General features: G+C 42.0%; 1 protein-coding gene across 2 annotated transcripts in view; it reads left to right on the top strand.

The window, feature by feature from the left end:
- Nucleotides 1-11,503, top strand: part of LOC309475604 (uncharacterized protein) — a 34,855-nt gene extending 23,352 nt beyond the window's left edge. For both annotated transcript variants that reach the window (XM_082138443.1, XM_082138444.1), the window contains one exon: nucleotides 9,341-11,503. In XM_082138443.1, the coding sequence (XP_081994569.1) occupies nucleotides 9,341-10,968 (1,628 nt within the window). In that variant the 3' untranslated portion in view covers nucleotides 10,969-11,503. The remainder of the gene's footprint in view (nucleotides 1-9,340) is intronic.
- Nucleotides 11,504-18,942: the final 7,439 nt, after the last annotated feature.

Raw genomic sequence — 18,942 nt, 5'->3', positions numbered from 1 at the left:
ACAACAAATCATAGCTTTCATTTTAAGGAATCAGGATTAATAGCCTATGTATTTAATTTAGTCAGGACTAAAATACTATTTTCATTTGATTACTTTATTCAGTCTCTGTATTTCTGAATACTAGTGTTAGACCTAAGCAAAAACTTTTCTCTTTATTTCTCTTTATTGGGATCTCTATTCTATTGTATTTATTTGTGCTACTTTTTTTCAATTTAATTCAAAGATTGAAATCAAGCTTGTTGTGTAAATTCTTAAAACAAAATTAACCCATTGTAAAAATGCAATGAGTGAGCATACATTTAGGCGCGATAAATGTAATAAAAAAAAAGTCTAAACTCCCCCCTCAAATAAAAAATTCCCCCCCATAAGAATCACCTAAGGGGGGATTTCCCCCTCATTTTCCAAAACGAAATTCAGGCCCTGGCTATGACATGTAATAGTGGGTGTGTTTGGCTAAAACGAGGTAAAATTGAAGAAGAACGGAAGAAATTGAAAGAAAAAGGGAAGGGACCCTATCGGGAGAAACTAAATGCCACTGCCAAAAACGTTATTTGGACAAACTGTCCGCGATAAACAACGTTGATCCATATTATTTAGCAGCCCTGGACTGGATTAACGTTACCTCCGCTCACAAATCTGGACATCGTTAACCTTGTTTTTGAATTGAGTGCGTACACTTTGCAGGAGTTTAAGATACATCCCTTAAATAGATTGATGTATCTTTGCCCATCCCAGTTTATGTGTAACGTTACTTAAAAGAGTCTTTTTGGATGCAATCACATAGACTAAAAAATAGTGCAATCAGTACAGAAACAGATACAAGCCACTTAATGTATTTATTAAGCAGTTATATAAAACCTTGATTCACAAACATTTTAAAAAGGCATGTCAAAAGATGTACAGAATATCAAAGCAAATTGTTAATTGAAAACAAAATAAATATAATTTAGGCTATTTGATTCATGCAATGTGGCCTGGCTTTATCGTCTGCTAACATGAACCACAAAATCAACATAATTCATCAACTATCCTACAAGTCATCAAGGAATATACAATACAAAACCTCTAGCTTTGTACAACTTTTAACAAAACGTTTTTGCAAACCAGATGATTTAGCAATCACTGCTCAACACTTGGACACGTTTGTAAGAGCACAGCAGACTAACGTTATGACAACTTTGTCCAATAAATCTACAGTCTCACCCTCACATGGCAGAACCATATTTATGGGAATTTTAGAAGACAATATTTTGTATTTGTTTATTAAAATTAAAAAATGTCCTTATTGCGGCAACCCACGCGATCTGGCGTCTTCTCGTCAACTCCTCCACCTGCTTCCCTTATTGCTGGAAAAACGTATTCCTTTGTTTATTTTCCTCCCTGAACGATCGTGTGACCTGCTATGGCAGTTCTTGATCGAGCAACATTGGCCAACAATAACACTGTTATTAAAAACTCGACAGAAAATCCCAAAACAGCCTCCTACACACGAATTCAAATACAGCGGGTGTAGAGTGGGAGGGCGCGATCCTCTAAATATGGTGGCGGACGCATAATGCAACACAGCGTGACGTCACCTTCACATTCCCTATAACTTGACAGCACTTAAATGTGTATTCTTACAAGTTAAAGAACAAATGTTTGTGCAATTCCTTTTTTTTCACCTTTTATGAGGCCCAAAAAAAAAAAAAAAAAATGGCTCGCTGGTAAAAAGTCACTGTGGCGGGTGGATTTTTAAATCCACCTGCCACAGTGGCTGGTGTTCAAAAAAGTTAACTTCAGGCCCTGGCTGTAGACAAGAATGTCTCCTAAGCGATTGAGGTGTGCTGTTGTTGGATGTAAGAATGAACATAGTAGTCTTCATTTACTCCCGTTGTTACTCAAGGATGGATCAGTACTGTTCGTGATACAGCTTATACGGTCTTCAGAGCGACAGTCCTAACGTTACTGATCACGGCAGAAATGAAAGTGAGAGCGCGCACTTTATGACAGCTCATCGAGTCGTTTTATGGATATAAGGTTTACCAGTTTATTTAGCACCCACTGAAAAGGTGTGTATATATTTGTTTACTGTTAGTTGTAACGAGTGTTTTGTGTACTTCGCTGTGTATGTTGATGATAATGAAAGGGAGAGAGAGAGAGTTTATGGATAAGACTTTAATGCTCACTTCTTATACTGTGTTTATTCAGCTCTTACTGTGATTCTCCGGAGTAAATCTAACGCTCATCTTTTGTGTGATGTACAATAAACTTCACTGAACTTGCTTCACGGGATGCAAACTACATTGAGGATGGCGCTGGTAATGGCGACATGCAGCAGCAGTGTGTGAGAGTGGTGTGTAGTCCATTAACCTGTACTGTTTGTCTACGTTATCGTTTTTGGATTGATCTGCTATTTGAACAGGAGGCAACATGACTCACCTGAATTTGACCGGCCTCCTTTTTTTGTTGACGCTGTCATGTCACTTTTTATGTGGACTTCTCGTTTATGGAGAATCTCTCCAGTATAGTCGGGAATTCCTTTTGTTCTTGCACAGCACCAGTGTAGGCACCGTGGACTCTTCCGCAGTTATCCCTGCAGAGATCCTCCGGTTGCCGGACCCTTACGCAGCAAACAGGAACAAGGCGCATTGGACTGGGCCGACAGCAAGGAAAAGAGGGAGACGCGGCGGTGTACGCCAGTGGCTCAGGAGACAGGGATATAGGCGGATTCCCCTTCCTACAGTCATCCTTGCTAATGTCCAGTCACTCCGGAATAAAGTTGACGAGCTTCAGGCAAACGTCAAGTTCCTGACGGAGTATAGCAGTTCCTGTCTTCTTGCCTTCACAGAAACATGGCTTAAGGAGCATGACTTACAGTCCGATCTGGAGATCGATGGCTTCGGAGTTCCCTATCGCTTGGACAGAGATCCTGCAGTGACCGGTAAGTCACTTGGCGGGGGATTGTGTCTGTACGTAAACAATAACTGGTGCAGTACAGTAATCGTCAGAGAGTCACTGTGTACGCCGGACATTGAACTTCTCTCTGTATCTCTACGTCCCTTTTATCTTCCAAGGGAATTCCCCCAATTATTTGTGACTCTTGTTTATATTCACCCGAAAGCTAACGTGGACAGGGCCACCCAAGCCATGACCAGATCTGTGCAGCGGCTACAGGGGATTGCGCCGGACGCACCGATCCTAATTATGGGTGATTTTAATCTTTGTAAACCAGGGAAATCTCTCTGTAATTTTTATCAGTATGTCACTTGTCCGACTCGTCACTTAAAATGTCTGGACCTTTGTTTTGGGACGGTTAAGGGGGCTTATAAATCTCTTCCTAGAGCTCCTCTTGGAACATCTGACCATAGGCTGAGTCCCAATTCGCATACTATCCGTCCTAAATAGTATGCGAAACTAGAATTAGTACGTCCCAAATCGTAGTATGTTGAAATGAGTATTCCAAAGATACCCGGATGGTCTACTATTTCCGGTTAGAATTCGAAGTGCAGATCAATGCACACTCTAACGGCTAATATTGCCCACAACCCATTGCGTGCGGGAGGGAGGAGCTTTGCGGTGATGGTGGTGATGTAAACATGGCAGTCGGATGCAGCAGCGGAGATGCGCCCTCAGTTTTTAAGTGTAAGAATTCAAATGTTTAACCCTAATTAAAGTTATATTTTATTGTCTCGTAATATTAATGGATTTATGTTGTGCCAAAAAAGTACCGTGTTTATCTTGTAGGGTCCGATGAAGATACTGAGCGCCTCATTGCAGGCTACAAAACAATAAATAAAAAGGCTCTACGTGTCATGCAAGTGTCTTTTTTATGTATTTCTTTTGATGTTTCTGTCTGACTTATTTGTAATAAGGCAACGTAGCAATGTACAGCCAACATTTGTACTGTGGCTGTACAAATGTTAACTTTTATCAGTCCAACCAAAGAAACATGGTTACTACACTTTTACTATAGTAAAAGCATGGTTCATTTTCATCGGGGTATTTTTAAGTATTATACATAAGTATAAGATTAAGTATAAAATACATTAAACTATAGTTACACGATAAACTTTAAATATTTTAACTCAGAAAATAAGTAGCTTTCGTTACACACATTTGCACATGAACGTCAGAACCAGCCGCCTCACTAACGACCTGCGTTTGGTTGATCTACGACGACGCCCTGCTTCACTCCTCAATTTGGTAAAACACATTGTAAATGTATTGTGGAAAAAAAGATGGGAATAGTAAATAAAATTATATTGGATATATAAGAATGAATGAAATGTAAAATGTCTTGTTAACAGTCGCGGTGTGCGTAACTAGGCAACCACGTTCTCGTTTACGTTGCATGACGTCATCGAAGTATGTCCCAGAACGTGCATACTCTTTTGCCACACACTCAAAAGTATGTACTTTTTCATCACAAAAAAAGTACATACTTTTAGGTCGTAGTATAAGTAGGCGAATTGGGACCCAGCCATAATGTTGTTTATTTAGTCCCGATGTATAAATCGGTCCTGAAGAGGCACAAGGTGGAACGAAGAATGGTTCCAGTATGGTCAGAAAATTCCGTTCATTGTCTTCAGGACTGTTTCTCTGTTACTGATTGGGATGTGTTTAAAAATGCTTGTCCGGATTTAGATGAACTGACAGAAACTGTGTCTGCCTATATATCCTTTTGTGAGGAAATGATCATCCCCCAAAAATCCATCCTCATTTATCCTAATAACAAACCCTGGGTCTCTAAATCAGTAAAAAGCATAATTAATCAGAGGAACATTAGTTTTAATCAGGGGGATATGATACAGCACAGGGTATTATCTAAACAGTTGAAGAGGGAACTTAAGCTTGCCAAGCGCGTATATAAAGACAAAGTAGAAAACTTGCTGCGTACTGGAAATTCACGTCCTGCATGGGAGGGCGTGAAAACTATAATGGGGTTGCAGTCCAAAACGTTTTGCATTACTCAGAATGGAAAAACAGACCTGGACTTTTCCAATGAACTGAACGGATTTTATAATCGTTTTAATGTCCATGATTTTAGTGAGGAGATGTCTGTTTTTAAAAATGTTGATTTAAATTCGGTGAATAATACTGTGCCCATTGATAAATTCATAGTCTTGAAACTCTTTCGTGGTGTCAAAGAAAGGAAAAGTCCAGGTCCCGATGGGATCGGGGGTCGTGTTCTGAAGAACTGTGCTGTCCAGTTGGCAGACATCTTCTGCTTTATTTTTCAGTTGTCCCTACAGCTGTATAGGGTCCCCTGTATTTGGAAGGACTCAATAATTGTTCCTGTGCCTAAGATTCAAACTCCTAAGACCCTCAATGACTTTAGACCTGTAGCACTTACATCTCTTGTCATGAAAGCTTTTGAAAGGCTAGTGAAGGATGCACTTTTGGACACTGTACAGGATAAGTTAGACCCTCTTCAGTTTGCCTATAGATCGGGCAGAGGTGTGGACGATGCAATAGGGACACTTTTAAATATGGTTTTTAAACATCTTGAGGGGGCCAAGTCCCTTGTACGTCTACTATTTATTGACTTCTCCTCCGCATTTAACTGTATCCAGCCCCATGTTTTAGCCGACAGGTTGAAGAATACTTATAACATTGATACTGGACTGATTTGCTGGCTAATGGATTTTTTAACAGTAAGGTCACAAAGAGTGAGAGTGAACAGTGTCTTATCAGATGTACTTTTTTCTTCTACTGGGTCCCCCCAGGGCTGTGTCCTCTCCCCTCTCTTATTTGTTTTATACACAAATGAATGCCAAAGCCATCATGAACGGCGCCATATTATTAAATATGCGGATGATTCCGTCATTGTGTCCCTCCTCAGTAGTGATGACCCCGAACATGGTCCTGTAGTGCATGATTTTATGGATTGGTGTAAATCCTCCTTTTTAAACATCAATGTGGAAAAAACGAAAGAAATGTGCATCGACTTTAGAAGAAATCACACTGTTATTTCCCCTGTTTTGATGGACAACCAGCCAGTTGAACTAGTGCAGCAGTATAAATATCTTGGGATTATAATTGACAGTAAACTGTGCTTTGAGTCCCAGGTTGATGCTGTGTGTAAAAAAGCACATCAGCGTATGCACTTTCTTCGTAAGCTTCGCAGTTTTAATGTTGACACTGTTTTTATGGAAATGTTTTATTCTTGTTTTATTGAATCAGTTCTCACTTTTTCTTTTATCTGTTGGCATGGGTCATTGTCTATTAAACAGAAAAATCGCATGCAAGGTATCGTAAAGGTAAGCAGCAAAATTGTTGGCACACCCTTAAATGACCTACATGACCTGTATAAGGTCAGATCACTGAAGAAAGCGAGAGCCATTCTGGCTGACCATAGTCATCCCTTGTGGGATGAATTCATGCTGCTGCCATCAGGGCGCAGATACAGTTTGTCGCGATGCAGAACAAACAGATTAAAAAGGTCATTCATCCCGACTGTCATCACCATTGTTAACAATACTATGTAAATTCAAATTTAAAGTATGTCTTTGGTGGTTATGTTTATTGTTGTTGTTTCTTTGTTGTTGTTTGATTGTTTTATTGTGACTGCTGGCTGCAATCTAAATTGCCCCTCGGGGATAATAAAGTTACCTTGAACCTTGAACTCATCAGTATATTTTGGTCATCATTCGGACAGGGTTTGCTACAACAGGCTTGTATTAATAGTGGATAAAAGCAGATGACAAATAAATTATAACCATAATTAAACTAAACTATACCTGTTCTATCTCTACACAGCATATATTATCTGGCTCTGTGGGCATTATTGTTCGAAATGAACACCGCAACTGAGAGTTTCTGTCGAGATTGTCCTTCTGGTTCTTCTGAGCGTGAGCTCGTGAGGCTCCGCCCCCTGGGCCGGCAGCAGCAGTTAATTTGCATTTAAAGGGATACACACTAAAACAGCACGTTTTTCTGAGCCCCAAAAAATGACAATTTAAACATGCTGTAAAAAATGATCTGTTGGGTATTTTGAGCTAAAACGTCACATACATATTTACATCTTGTAAAAGAGTCATAATAGGTGCCCTTTAATGGTTGTTATTAGAACAGTCATTAGAACTGCAAAGGTTCACATGCGCCCTGTTTCCAGTCTTGGAAAACGCATGTAAAATGTAAAATGGACTTGGAAGATCTTGTTGTTGTCCTGGAAAATTAACAATTAACGTTAGTTGCAGGAAGTGCTATGTTCATAAGGATTGCTTGATTTTTCATCAATGCATGTAATAAAATGTTTTCATATAATTTAGAGAGGGATGTGGATAAATGATCTACAGATCAAGTTTGAATTTGCAACCTCTGTGTTTGTTTGTGGCTTCAATGAAAAAAACGTAATGTTTTATTAATCTCTTTCATGTTACTTTATCTCTCTTTCTGTATATAGGTATTTCATTTTAATTATTAATTTATTTACCTTTTTAATTTGCTTTTCAATTATATTTTTCTATTACTAGTTAGTTCTGTGTTGTGTTAAAGATAAAATGTCTCTATCTCAAGGTTCGTAACGTCACATGTTGTGAAGCAGTAATTTTCATCAGAAAAAACGCAATATGGTTATTCAATAAACTGCTTATTTTTTACCATTCCTTCCTCCTGCTCTTCCCCGGACTCTGTCTGATTTATTAATTAATGTATTGTAGTATTCATATAGGCCTATGATATCACATTGAGAGAGCGTTAAAAACAGAATGTGTTTTCAAAGCAGTGTACAGCCTATGCTGACCGTATGCTGAGAGTCATACGCTGCTGTACACCATCACTCTGAAAGCATCCAAAAAAGAATCAGTCACTGGTAAAAGTTTTGAAATGTTAGAGAAGTATTTTGAATGGTGATGTTTACTCTTGAAACATAGAACAGACCTGCAAACTCACAAGAGGTGAAAAAAGTGACATGTTTATGAAGTAAATAGTTGTTCGGACGGAGTCTGTAAAAAATTATAACTGTATTAAATGACATTGTTTTAAATATTTTTGAATATACAAATAAGGAATGTTGAAAAGAATGATACTTTGAAACTAAACCGCCAGTAGGAGGCAGCAGTCGACCGTCTTAATGAGCGAGTCATTGAGTCATTCATTCAAACGATTCGTTCAAACGGCTGATTTATTCAGAATGAGGCAGTTTCTGAATGTGTAATTGAATATTTGACTCAACCGATTCGTTCAAAACGCTGAATCATTTAGTACTGAAACATGACTGAGTGTTGCTGTTAGATGCGTTACGGTTCTGCTGTGATCTTTGTTTGGAGCTATTTTCGATGCTGAAACAGAACAAAAGCAGTCATTGCAGTCACTAAAATGTAATTGACTTAATTTTAACTATTTGTTTATTGAAGTGTTATGAAATCAGTCTCGGTTTCAATCTTGATGCATTCAGGAAAACATCACTCTGGTCGTGTGTAGTCTAGGCTATATATTGTTTCTTAACTATAATATGTTATAAATAACTGTGCGAGCCTCAACAGCGCAACTTTGTTACCGTCAGTGCATTAGGTAGGCCTATATTATTATAACTATCAATCGCCAACTACATTAAATGAAATAAAACAGAATCATCCTCAGTTATTTTTTATTTTTATATAAAAAAAATGTCTTAATCAGGGCATTTGTCCGGTTGGGCAAATAGTACAATTCTCTCTCACTTTTCCCCTCAAAACAAGATAAAAAACACGTCTCCCGGACAAGCATTATTGTCGAGCCCTGATATGTTTTCCTTGATTGTGTTTCCCTGAAGAGAATTACTTTTTTGAAAACAAAAGTAAAAGAGATGCTCGTTCATTGCGTTTTACCATGATGAGAGTTCTGTGTCTTTATTAAACTCAACACATTATAATGATTTATCTGTATGATAGTACCAAATTTATAGAGGTTGTCAGCTCTCTACTGGTAAATCACCTACCCCTATTTACTGGCATAATTATACATTAGGAAAGTAACAAACAAAACAGGACATACATAACTGAATTATTGTCACCTCTAATGGCATGTTATGTCACACATGTCATAATTCAAAGCAAGTTAACCTACCCGTGAACACTGTAATCTGTGAACTCTGTGTGAATCAATCCAGGGTGTTTCCCTCTCTATGGCTAGAGATGCTGATAGTCTCCAGGATTACTGTGACCCTACAAAGGACAAGTGATTTGGGAATGGATAGATAACAGATTAAGAAAGAAAATTTAGATATATCAGATTTTGTTTTGTTGGTAAAGGTAGTTATTGGTTTCTTTCTGATAAAATATCAGATATATGATATAAAATAAAATATATGTTCTTTCCCTTCTCATTTCTCCAGTTCTTTATGATTTACTGAAAATTAAACCTTGTTTCCTTTTAGATCTGATTGATGACAAGGAGAGTGAAGAACTTAGAGAAGCAAAGGTGAAACATCATGTCAAAGCTGGCGAAAAATCTTCAAGTCGCTCACAGATTGAAAGTAGTTTGAGAAAATCTTTCACCTGCCCTCAGTGTGGGAAGAGTTTCACAGAAAATGGAATCCTGAAGAGACACATGATAATCCACACTGGAGAAAAGCCTCACACCTATGATCAGTGTGGGAAGAGTTTGGCACAACAAGGAACCCTTAAAATTCAGATGAAGTTCCACACTGGAGAGAAGCGACACACATGTGATCAGTGTGGGAAGAGTTTCACAAAAAAAAGAGGCCTTAATATACACACGAAAATCCACACTGGAGAGAATCTGCACACATGTGATCAGTGCGGGAAAAGTTTCTTAAAAAAAAGAGGCGTTAATATACACATGAAAATCCACACTGGAGAGAATCTGCACACGTGTGATCAGTGCGGGAAGAGTTTTACGTATCTAGATAACCTGAAGAGTCACATGAGAATCCACACTGGAGAGAAGCCGTACACGTGTGATCAGTGCGGGAAGAGATTTGCACATGTAAAGACTTTTAAATCACATGTGCTTTCTCATTCTGGAGAAAGGCCATATAGCTGTGATCAATGTGGTAAATCATATTTTTCAGCATCATCCCTGAAAATCCACCTGGACGTTCATTCAAAGGTAAAGTCTCACATGTGTTCTTTGTGTGGAAAGAGTTTTAGTCAGCTGAGTCATTTAAAAGCACACCAGGAAAGACACAGTGGTGTGAAGAATCATGTGTGCTTTGATTGTGGAAAGACCTTTGTTACAGAAGCTGATGTGAAAAAGCACCAGAGAATTCACACTGGAGAAAAACCTTACAAGTGTTCACACTGTGACAAGAGATTCAATCAGTCAGAATGTCTGAAAACACATGAGAGGATCCACACTGGAGAAAAACCTTACAAGTGTTCTCACTGTGACAAGAGATTCAATCAGTCAGAATGTCTGAAAACACATGAGAGGATCCACACTGGAGAAAAACCTTACAAGTGTTCACACTGTGACAAGAGATTCATTCAGTCAGCACATCTGAAAAAACATGAGAAGATCCACACTGGAGAAAAACTTTACAAGTGTTCACACTGTGACAAAAGATTTAGTCTGTCAGAATATCTGAAAACACATGAGAGGATCCACACTGGAGAAAAACCTTACAAGTGTTCTCACTGTGACAAGAGATTCAATCAGTCAGAATATCTGAAAACACATGAGAGGATCCACACTGGAGAAAAACCTTACAAGTGTTCACACTGTGACAAGAGATTCATTCAGTCAGCACATCTGAAAAAACATGAGAAGATCCACACTGGAGAAAAACTTTACAAGTGTTCACACTGTGACAAAAGATTTAGTCAGTCAGAATATCTGAAAACACATGAGAGGATCCACACTGGAGAAAAACCTTACAAGTGTTCTCACTGTAACAAGAGATTCATTCAGTCAGTAAACCTGAAAAGACATGAGAGGATCCACACTGGAGAGAAGCCGGATCACTGCCCTCCTCCACGAGGGAAGAGTTTCACTCATTTATCTTCTTTACAACAAGCGACAGGACAACGAAACATCATCTAAAGTTTTTACAGTAAACAGAGTTCATCTTCAAGACCAGAGGTTTCAAGTGTCATTTCAAATCAACTCAAAAGCTCTCTCGATTCAGTGGCTGCAGAAGATCTTCAGATTTGTACTCAACTCCACTTCATCTCAGAGGCAAATATAGTACATTTTACGAAAAACTGACTTTACACATGGAAATTAGATTTTGATATTAGATATTGTATAAAAAATATATAATAGAAACACAAAAAATATATCTTATAGATCAGGGACAGGTAACGAGTCATAGGTTAGTAAAAATGTAAAAAAATTTAATCTTTAAAAATTTAAAATCATAAGTCATTAACTCAGGGGCCGCTTACATGACACTGTTTTCTACTGAAAAAAAAAGAAGAAAAAACGTTGAATGTGTTCTGGCCATTCATTTACATGATAGCAGCTTTTTGGTGACCTGAGAACACAATCTTTGATGTTGGTTTCAAAGTGCAATTATCATTTGTTCATCTGTATTATATGTGTTTTTTATTTGTTGACCATCAATTAAATTTTTACTCTTAAAGTTGTTTGAGTGTTTTTGTATGAACTAATTCTGGAAACAGACACAGTCTCTATATGACGATATCTAGGTGAAAGAGTCTGTATGTGATGGGTTTATCTGACTTCTGTGACGTGATACGTCTTTCTTCTAGATGAGCCCCAGTTAGTCAATGTTTAACACTCAGACTATGTGCCATATAACTAGAAAAGAGCGCCACCATCCCAGGAGGGATGAAAACCATCTCCTGTCAACAGAACACGTTTGCCCCCAAAACTTTTCTAATTACTAATGAAGAGGCTGGTTTGTAACAGAAAAATCTTTATTCTTGTTTATTCTTTATTCTTTTTAATTTATAAAAATGAATGATGCATGGTTCTGCACTAACGCATTGTTGCATCCAGTAGAAGCTGTTGCATTGGACCGTCACGTAAGGTGTAGACAGTGATGAGACAAGAAAATATGATGAGTCCTTGGATTCACCAGTAATGAAGAGAAATCCAGGCCTCATTCATCTGATGTGGAAATGAATCTGATTCAAATAGGATACTTGCTTGCAATGGTGGCGAATTAAATCATCTCAGGTGGACACCAGCATAGTTGCCAAGTCCGCTTATAATAGGCTTTTATTTTAGTAAGTCGCGTTAAAACAGCATGGGTTGCGGGTTGCATTTTTCTGGGCTTAAAAAAAAAAGGTTGCTTGTTAGGAAAATCGGACAAGCAACATCGTTTTCTTTACATCTATGTTCACGGTTGCCGTTTTCTCAATCTCCAATACATTGATTGACACTGTCTGCTCAAAGCTGTAGAGCTATATTCAATCAGTGCAATCATATAAGTGCTGTGGCGTAATTCGTCAAAACATTCCGCTGAATCTGCCCCCTTATCCCCCTCATTGGAGAAAAATCCCGTTCAACGTGCAGGCGCGTGCAACGCTGTAATCCAAGCTATGATAGACGTAAATACACATATTTCAATTTCTACAAACAATGCCTCCAACGAAGTGGTCCAAGTATGGCAAAAAGTATAAAAAAGACTGGGAAAAGGATAAACAAAGACTGGATAGGTCAAGTGGTTGGTGATCAGAGTAAAATGATGTGCAGGTACTGTAAAACGGAGATTCGTGCTCACCATGGAGACCTCCTACAACATGTAAGCACAGAAAAACACAAGCGCCAATGGGAAGCCTTCCCAGTGCCAGGTCATGACCCGCCAGAATGGGTGTGGCCTAAGCCTATAAATACCCATCGCACAGGTTGCACTATGATTTCGTCTCCTTTCAGCATGTGATTCACATCGCTGGATCTACAGAGAAGAAGAAGCTGCGCCGTCAAACAGCATTCAGCGGGACGAGCTTGAGACAGAGGACGCCGGCTTGATTATCGCCGCCTTCACTCGCCGTGCCTGCTGCGCTATCCGGCGCCTATATCCTTTTTATTGCTTCCGTGTGTGTTCGCCGTTGCGACACGCACGTCATTCCTCTAAAAGAGGATGGCTGCTTTCTTCAAGGCCGCCGCTCGTCGCCTGTTCTGAGGCCCGCTCCCTTCCTCCCTGAACTGCATGACGAGCTCTCCAAGTCGTGGGGAGCTCCGTTTTCGGCCAGGCTGAGATCTTCTGTTTCTTCGGCGCTCTCCGCGGTTGACGGCGCCAAAGACAGAGGATGTCTCTCTGTTCCTCCGGTCGAGGAAACGGTTGCTGCGCACTTGTGTCCGCCCTCTGCTGGATGGCGTTCCAAGGCAACTCTACCTACCAAAGCCTGCCGGACCACTTCAGCCCTGATCGGCCACGCGTATGCTGCCGCTGGTCAAGCTGCATCCGCGTTACACACCATGGCCAGATACATCAGTCCAACCTTCTCCGCTCCCTGGATGAGGCTGGCCCAACTACGGACCGTGTAACGGACTTAAGGAGCGTGACGGACTTAGCTCTCAGAACTACTAAATCCGCCGCCAAGGCCATTGGACGTAACATGGCCGCCCTCACCATCACGGAACGTCACCTGTGGCTCACACTGTTTGATATGTCAGACCGCGCCACCTTTCTGGACGCTCCTGTGTCACCGACTGGTCTCTTTTGTCCCTCGGTGAAGGGCTTCGCGGAGCGCTATTCCGAGGTGCAGAAGGCGTCTCAGGCCATGAGACACTTCCTGCCACGACGCTCCAGTTCTGCAGCGAGTCGCGCTAAAAAGCAGCCACCCACTCGTAAAACCAGCGCCCCCACCGCCGCCTGCCCCTCATCATCGCCAGGCTCGGGAAGAACGTCAGCGCTCGCGCTCCTCTAGCCGTCGCAGACCGCCTCCCGCCCGGGGGCCCAGGCCCAAGCTCGCGCGGAACTTTGAGCCTCCTAAGTCTTCCTAGGAAGGCGCCGATGGTTAAGTCCCGCTGCGGCCGGACCACCATTGAAATCGACGCGACTCACTCTCTCAGTCCCCTCAGCAGAGGCGTTTTCAAGAGTGTATTCAGCAGCCAACGAGCTGGTTTCTCAACTCACTCGCCTGCACACAAACGCTGTTCTCACGGCGACCCACATAAATCTCAAAAAGAGCATTATGTCTGGTCATATTCCGGCTCAGGCCGAAGGTGTTCTAAATGTAGGAAATGTGCCCACTACCCAGTGCCCACCCCTACACGTAAACACTACCCTCTCTGTGTGTCACACTCATCCAAGGTCGAAAACAATAAAGCTGGCTCATGCTGCTTGACCGCTAAGTGTAGAAAGAGTGCTCACTACCCAGTGTTGCCCCTACATATAAGCGTCACCCACACAGTGTCTCACACCACCCCGGGGTCTATGTCAGTCAAACCGGCTAATGCCGTTCATGTTTTAAGTGTAGGATGTGTGCCCACTGTACAGTGCTCACCCCTGCCTCTGAACGCGACAGTATCTGTGTTACACACACACATAATGCCCCAGGGTATGAACCCAGCTCACGCTGGTGGTGTTTCAGGTGTAAATCACGTGTCTGCCACACAATGCATACACTTTCTGAAAAGCATCTCGTGCCGCAAGCTCACACAGCCTCGCTGGTAACGCAACATCCTCCCGTTTCTACGACCGGGATGTTAGCTACTATGCTGCCTCACGAAATGCTGACTGCCCCATTGAAAGTGAAACGGGGCTATTCGCTACAATTCACTCGCAGACCGCTGCGCTTCACAGCCCGGGTTGAAACTTCGGTGAATCAGGAAGTAGCACACCTACTTCGCACCGAGATAGCGAGTTTGCTAAGGAAAGGGGCGGTTGAGACCGTCCCCTTGGCAGAGAGCAAGTCAGGGTTTTACAGCCATTACTTCTTAGTTCCAAAGAAGGACGGCGGGCTCCGCCCCATACTAGATCTCAGGCGTTTGAACAAAGCTCTGATGAGACGTTTGTTCAAAATGCTCACAACCAGACGAATCCTCGCTCAAATTTGACCGGGGGACTGGTTTATATCAGTGGATCTGAAAGACGCCTACTTTCAGATTCAAATAGCAGCCCGTCACAGGCCATTCTTGAGATTCGCCTTCGAGGGCCAGGCTTATCAGTACACCGTCCTCCCGTTCGGTCTGTCTTTAGCACCTCGTACATTTACGAAGTGCATGGACACAGTGCTCGCGCCCCTCAGACGACGAGGCGTGAGAATCCTGAACTGTATGGACAACCGGCTAATTTTAGCGCAGTCGAAAGAGGAACTGGTGTTACACAGAACGCTATTGCTAGACCATCTGGGACAGCTGGGTCTCAGAGTCAACTGAGCCAAAAGCAACCTATCTCCCAGTCAGGAAACATCCTTTTTGGGGATAGAGTTGGATTCCAGATCTATGCTGGCGCGCCTAACGCGGGAACGCGCGACAGTAATCCAGCGCCTAGCAGCGACATTCACAGTAGGGAGATATCTTCCCTGGGTCTGCTATATACGTGCCCCTTTCAGCTATGGTTGAAGCAGCGTGTTTCAGCGCGAGCATGGACATCAGGTTTGCTTCGTCTCACGGTGAATCAGACATGCGCAGCAGCGCTGAAACCATGGACGAGGGCCGACTGGTACCAGTCCGGCGTGAACCTGTGCATAACCTCGAAAATCAAAGTTGTCTCGACAGATGCCTCCAACACGGGTTGGGGAGCCCTTTATGAAGGGAGGCCGTCAATGGGCCTGTGGTCAGACGCAGAGAAGCATCTACACATAAACTGTCTAGAGATGAAAGCGGTCGAGAACGCCCTTCAGTTTTTCCTCCCTGTGCTGAAAAACCACCACGTTCTGGTCAGAACAAACAACAGGTCAGTGGTAGTGGTCGACCGATATATCGCCACAGCCGATATATCGGCCGATATTTGACATTTTTGAAATATCGGCCGATAAGTTTTTCTGATTGGCCGATGTGTTGGAAGCGGGACTTTTATTTTGACGGCGCTCCAGACTTTTATTTTGACGGGCGGCGCTGAGAACACCAGCGCCAGAAGAGAACGGCAACGGCAGCTCTTAGATCACACAGCGCTCACTCACATTCTCCGTCTTCATTAATTTACGATCTCTGCCAGTCATCTAATACTTTGTTAGACAGAACTGGTAAACAAAGAAAGTAAATGGTATGCAAAGTAAGTAAAGTAAAGCGTTTGATTTTATATTATTTGTAACAGAAAAGGCAAACAATCAGGCTAAAATACTTTCTCATTTGCCGTCAACATTCAGCAAATGCGCATCTACGTCATTTAAACAAATCTCTGAATATCTAATAAACATTTCATTTCACAAACCTTGCAGATTTAATCGAATCCAGCTGTGATATCTTGTGAAGTGTGCATTACTGTCTGCGAGTGACGGTCGGTCCGTGCGAAGCGAGTGAATGCGAACAGAAGATCAGCTTCACAGGAGACGCAATCGAAAAACTTTAAATCCTTCATTTTAAAATATGCTGATATATAACCAGTTGCCAACTGTGTCATATTCATATCTGTGATATATCCAGTTGCCAACTGTGTCATATTCATATAATTTTCACTGTGCTGTATGTAAAATTAGCATTACCTTGTCTTTTTTGAAAAAATATGATTACCAGCACGAAATTACCAGATTACTGAGTGCCCTGTTATAGTGTTTACCTTCTTTTTATTCACATATTCATATATTTCTAAACAATTACTTTGTGAAAAATACTGTAATAGGATTGCAGATTCAAGAAGTTGCCATCTAAAGTATAAAAGCATGTTTATTTTAAAGATTTGTTTTGTAATTTATTTATTATTTATTCAATATTGATTAAAATGAATATATATAAAAATATTGGCTTTATATCGGCCATCGGCCCCCCTGCTCTCTAAGATATCAGCATCGGCATTGGCCATCAAAAAAACAATATCGGTCGACCACTAGTCAGTGGTGTCTTATATAAATCGCCAGGACGGCCTCAGGTCCCGGAGCCTTCTTGCGAGAGCAAAACGCCTCCTTTTATGGGCTCAGCACAATCTGTGTTCGGTAAGAGCGGCGCATGTGCCGGGCGTCTTGAACGTGGGCCCAGACATGCTGTCCAGGGCCAAGCTTCCCCCAGGGGAATGGTCCTTGCATCCCCTGTCGGTGCAAAACATCTGGGACATATTCAGCAGAGTGGAGGTAGACCTGTTCGCGTCGCAGGCCAACGCTCATTGCCCAATATTCTTTTCAAAAGAAAGGGACGCGCTGGCCCTAGACTGGCCCAGATGTCCTCTCTACGCATTTCCCCCGGTCGCCTTGTTACCACAGGTAATCAAGCGAATCAGGGAGTGCAAATGCTCGATAATATTGATAGCCCCGCTCAGGGAGAATCAAGTGTGGTTCCCAGAGCTGATGGAGCTGGAGAGTACAGCTCCATGGCAGATTTTGTTGAGGAAGGACCTTCTGTCCCAGGCCGGGGGCACAGTTTGGTACCCTTACCCCGAACTGTGGGCCCTACACGTGTGGGCGATCAATTATTGCCACTTCACCTCCCGGAGGGAGTTATGAACACAATCACACAGGCTAGAGCTCAGTCTACTAGACGGCTCTACGTGTCTAAATGGTCAGTGTTCGCTGAGTGGTGTTCAGCTCATGAATTGGACCCGCTACAGTGTGAGGTAACGGAGGTGCTTTTTTTTCTTGCAAGAGCTGTTGGACAGCGGGAGATCCCCATCCACGCTCAAAGTGTACGTGGCGGCCATAGCGGCATTTACAAAGCCTGTAAATGGCCAGTCGCTGGGAAAGAATGACCTCATAATCCATTTCCTCAGGGGAGCTAGGAGGATGAATCCTCCCCGGCCCCCTTCGGTTCCAGTTTGGGACCCTTCCACGGTCTTAGAGGCCATGAAAGGCGGCCCATTTGAACCGTTACATGCGGTAGAGCTGAATACCTTTCCTTCAAAACCACTTTTCTGCTGGCATTAGCCTAAGTAAAACGGGTGGGCGACCTCCATGCGCTCTCAGTGAGCACTACGTGTCTGGAATTTGGGCCTAATGACTCTAAAGTCATCCTCAAACCAAAACATGGATACGTCCCGAAGGTGCTTGCGACTCCGTTTAGAGCGCAAGTTATTTCCCTGTCAGCCCTCCCTACGTCCGACAGCAAGGTTGGGGTTAATTTCCTCTGCCCAGTAAGGGCTTTGAGGATTTATGTGGAACGTTCTGCTGCCTTTAGGCAGACAGAGCAGCTTTTTGTTTCCTTCGGTGGCCGCGTTAAAGGGCTAGCCATCTCGAAACAGACCCTGTCCAGATGGATAGTTGACGCTATTGCGTCGGCTTATGTAGTGGTTAAAGTGGGATTTGGCAGGTGGGGGACCCTCAAATTTTATGTAGGTGCAACAGGGGAAAATGACTCTCCGTGGGACTACATATTGAGTATTGTGGTATAGTAATACTTTTTGGGACAAGAGTGCCACTGTGGCACCAAGTATCACACCACAATATGGAACACAACCTTGTTTTTCACAATGTAAATTTAAACATAAAAATGGGAAGTCCAAAACTGACTCAAATGTGCGGTAGTTAGGGGGGTTGGGGGGCATGCTCCCCCGAGAAAATGTGGATTTCTCTGACCTACATTAGGGCTTTTGAAGGCCAACAAAAATTTATAAGAAATGTATCAATTTAAAACCTTGTCATTAGATTATTTGTCAATACCTGCTCTCTCCTCATCTTCATCTTTCTTTTTCTCACAGTCTCCTTATCCTGCCCTATTTCTTCCCCTCATAAAGCTGAGCTATGACTGATAGTCTTTTCATTTTCGTCTGTGTCAGTGAAGAAAGTAAACACAGGCTCAGCTGATATTTATATGTTTTATGAATCATTTTCTGAGTTAATTTACTCAAGGCTACCAGGAAAGTTGTAGCCTATAAGTCAGTATTGCCAATAGGAACCTTCTACAAGCTGTGTAATTTGAAAACGTCTGTTTTTAAATATTAAAAGTAATTTTAAATAATACAAATGATAGTCTACACAGTTGATGTAATTGGCAGACGTTCCCTTAGGCATCATG

Source organism: Leuciscus leuciscus, assembly GCF_965113295.1.
Source record: "Leuciscus leuciscus genome assembly, chromosome: 15".
Taxonomy (NCBI): Eukaryota; Metazoa; Chordata; class Actinopteri; order Cypriniformes; family Leuciscidae; genus Leuciscus; species Leuciscus leuciscus.
This window is presented reverse-complemented; position numbering and strand designations above follow the sequence as displayed.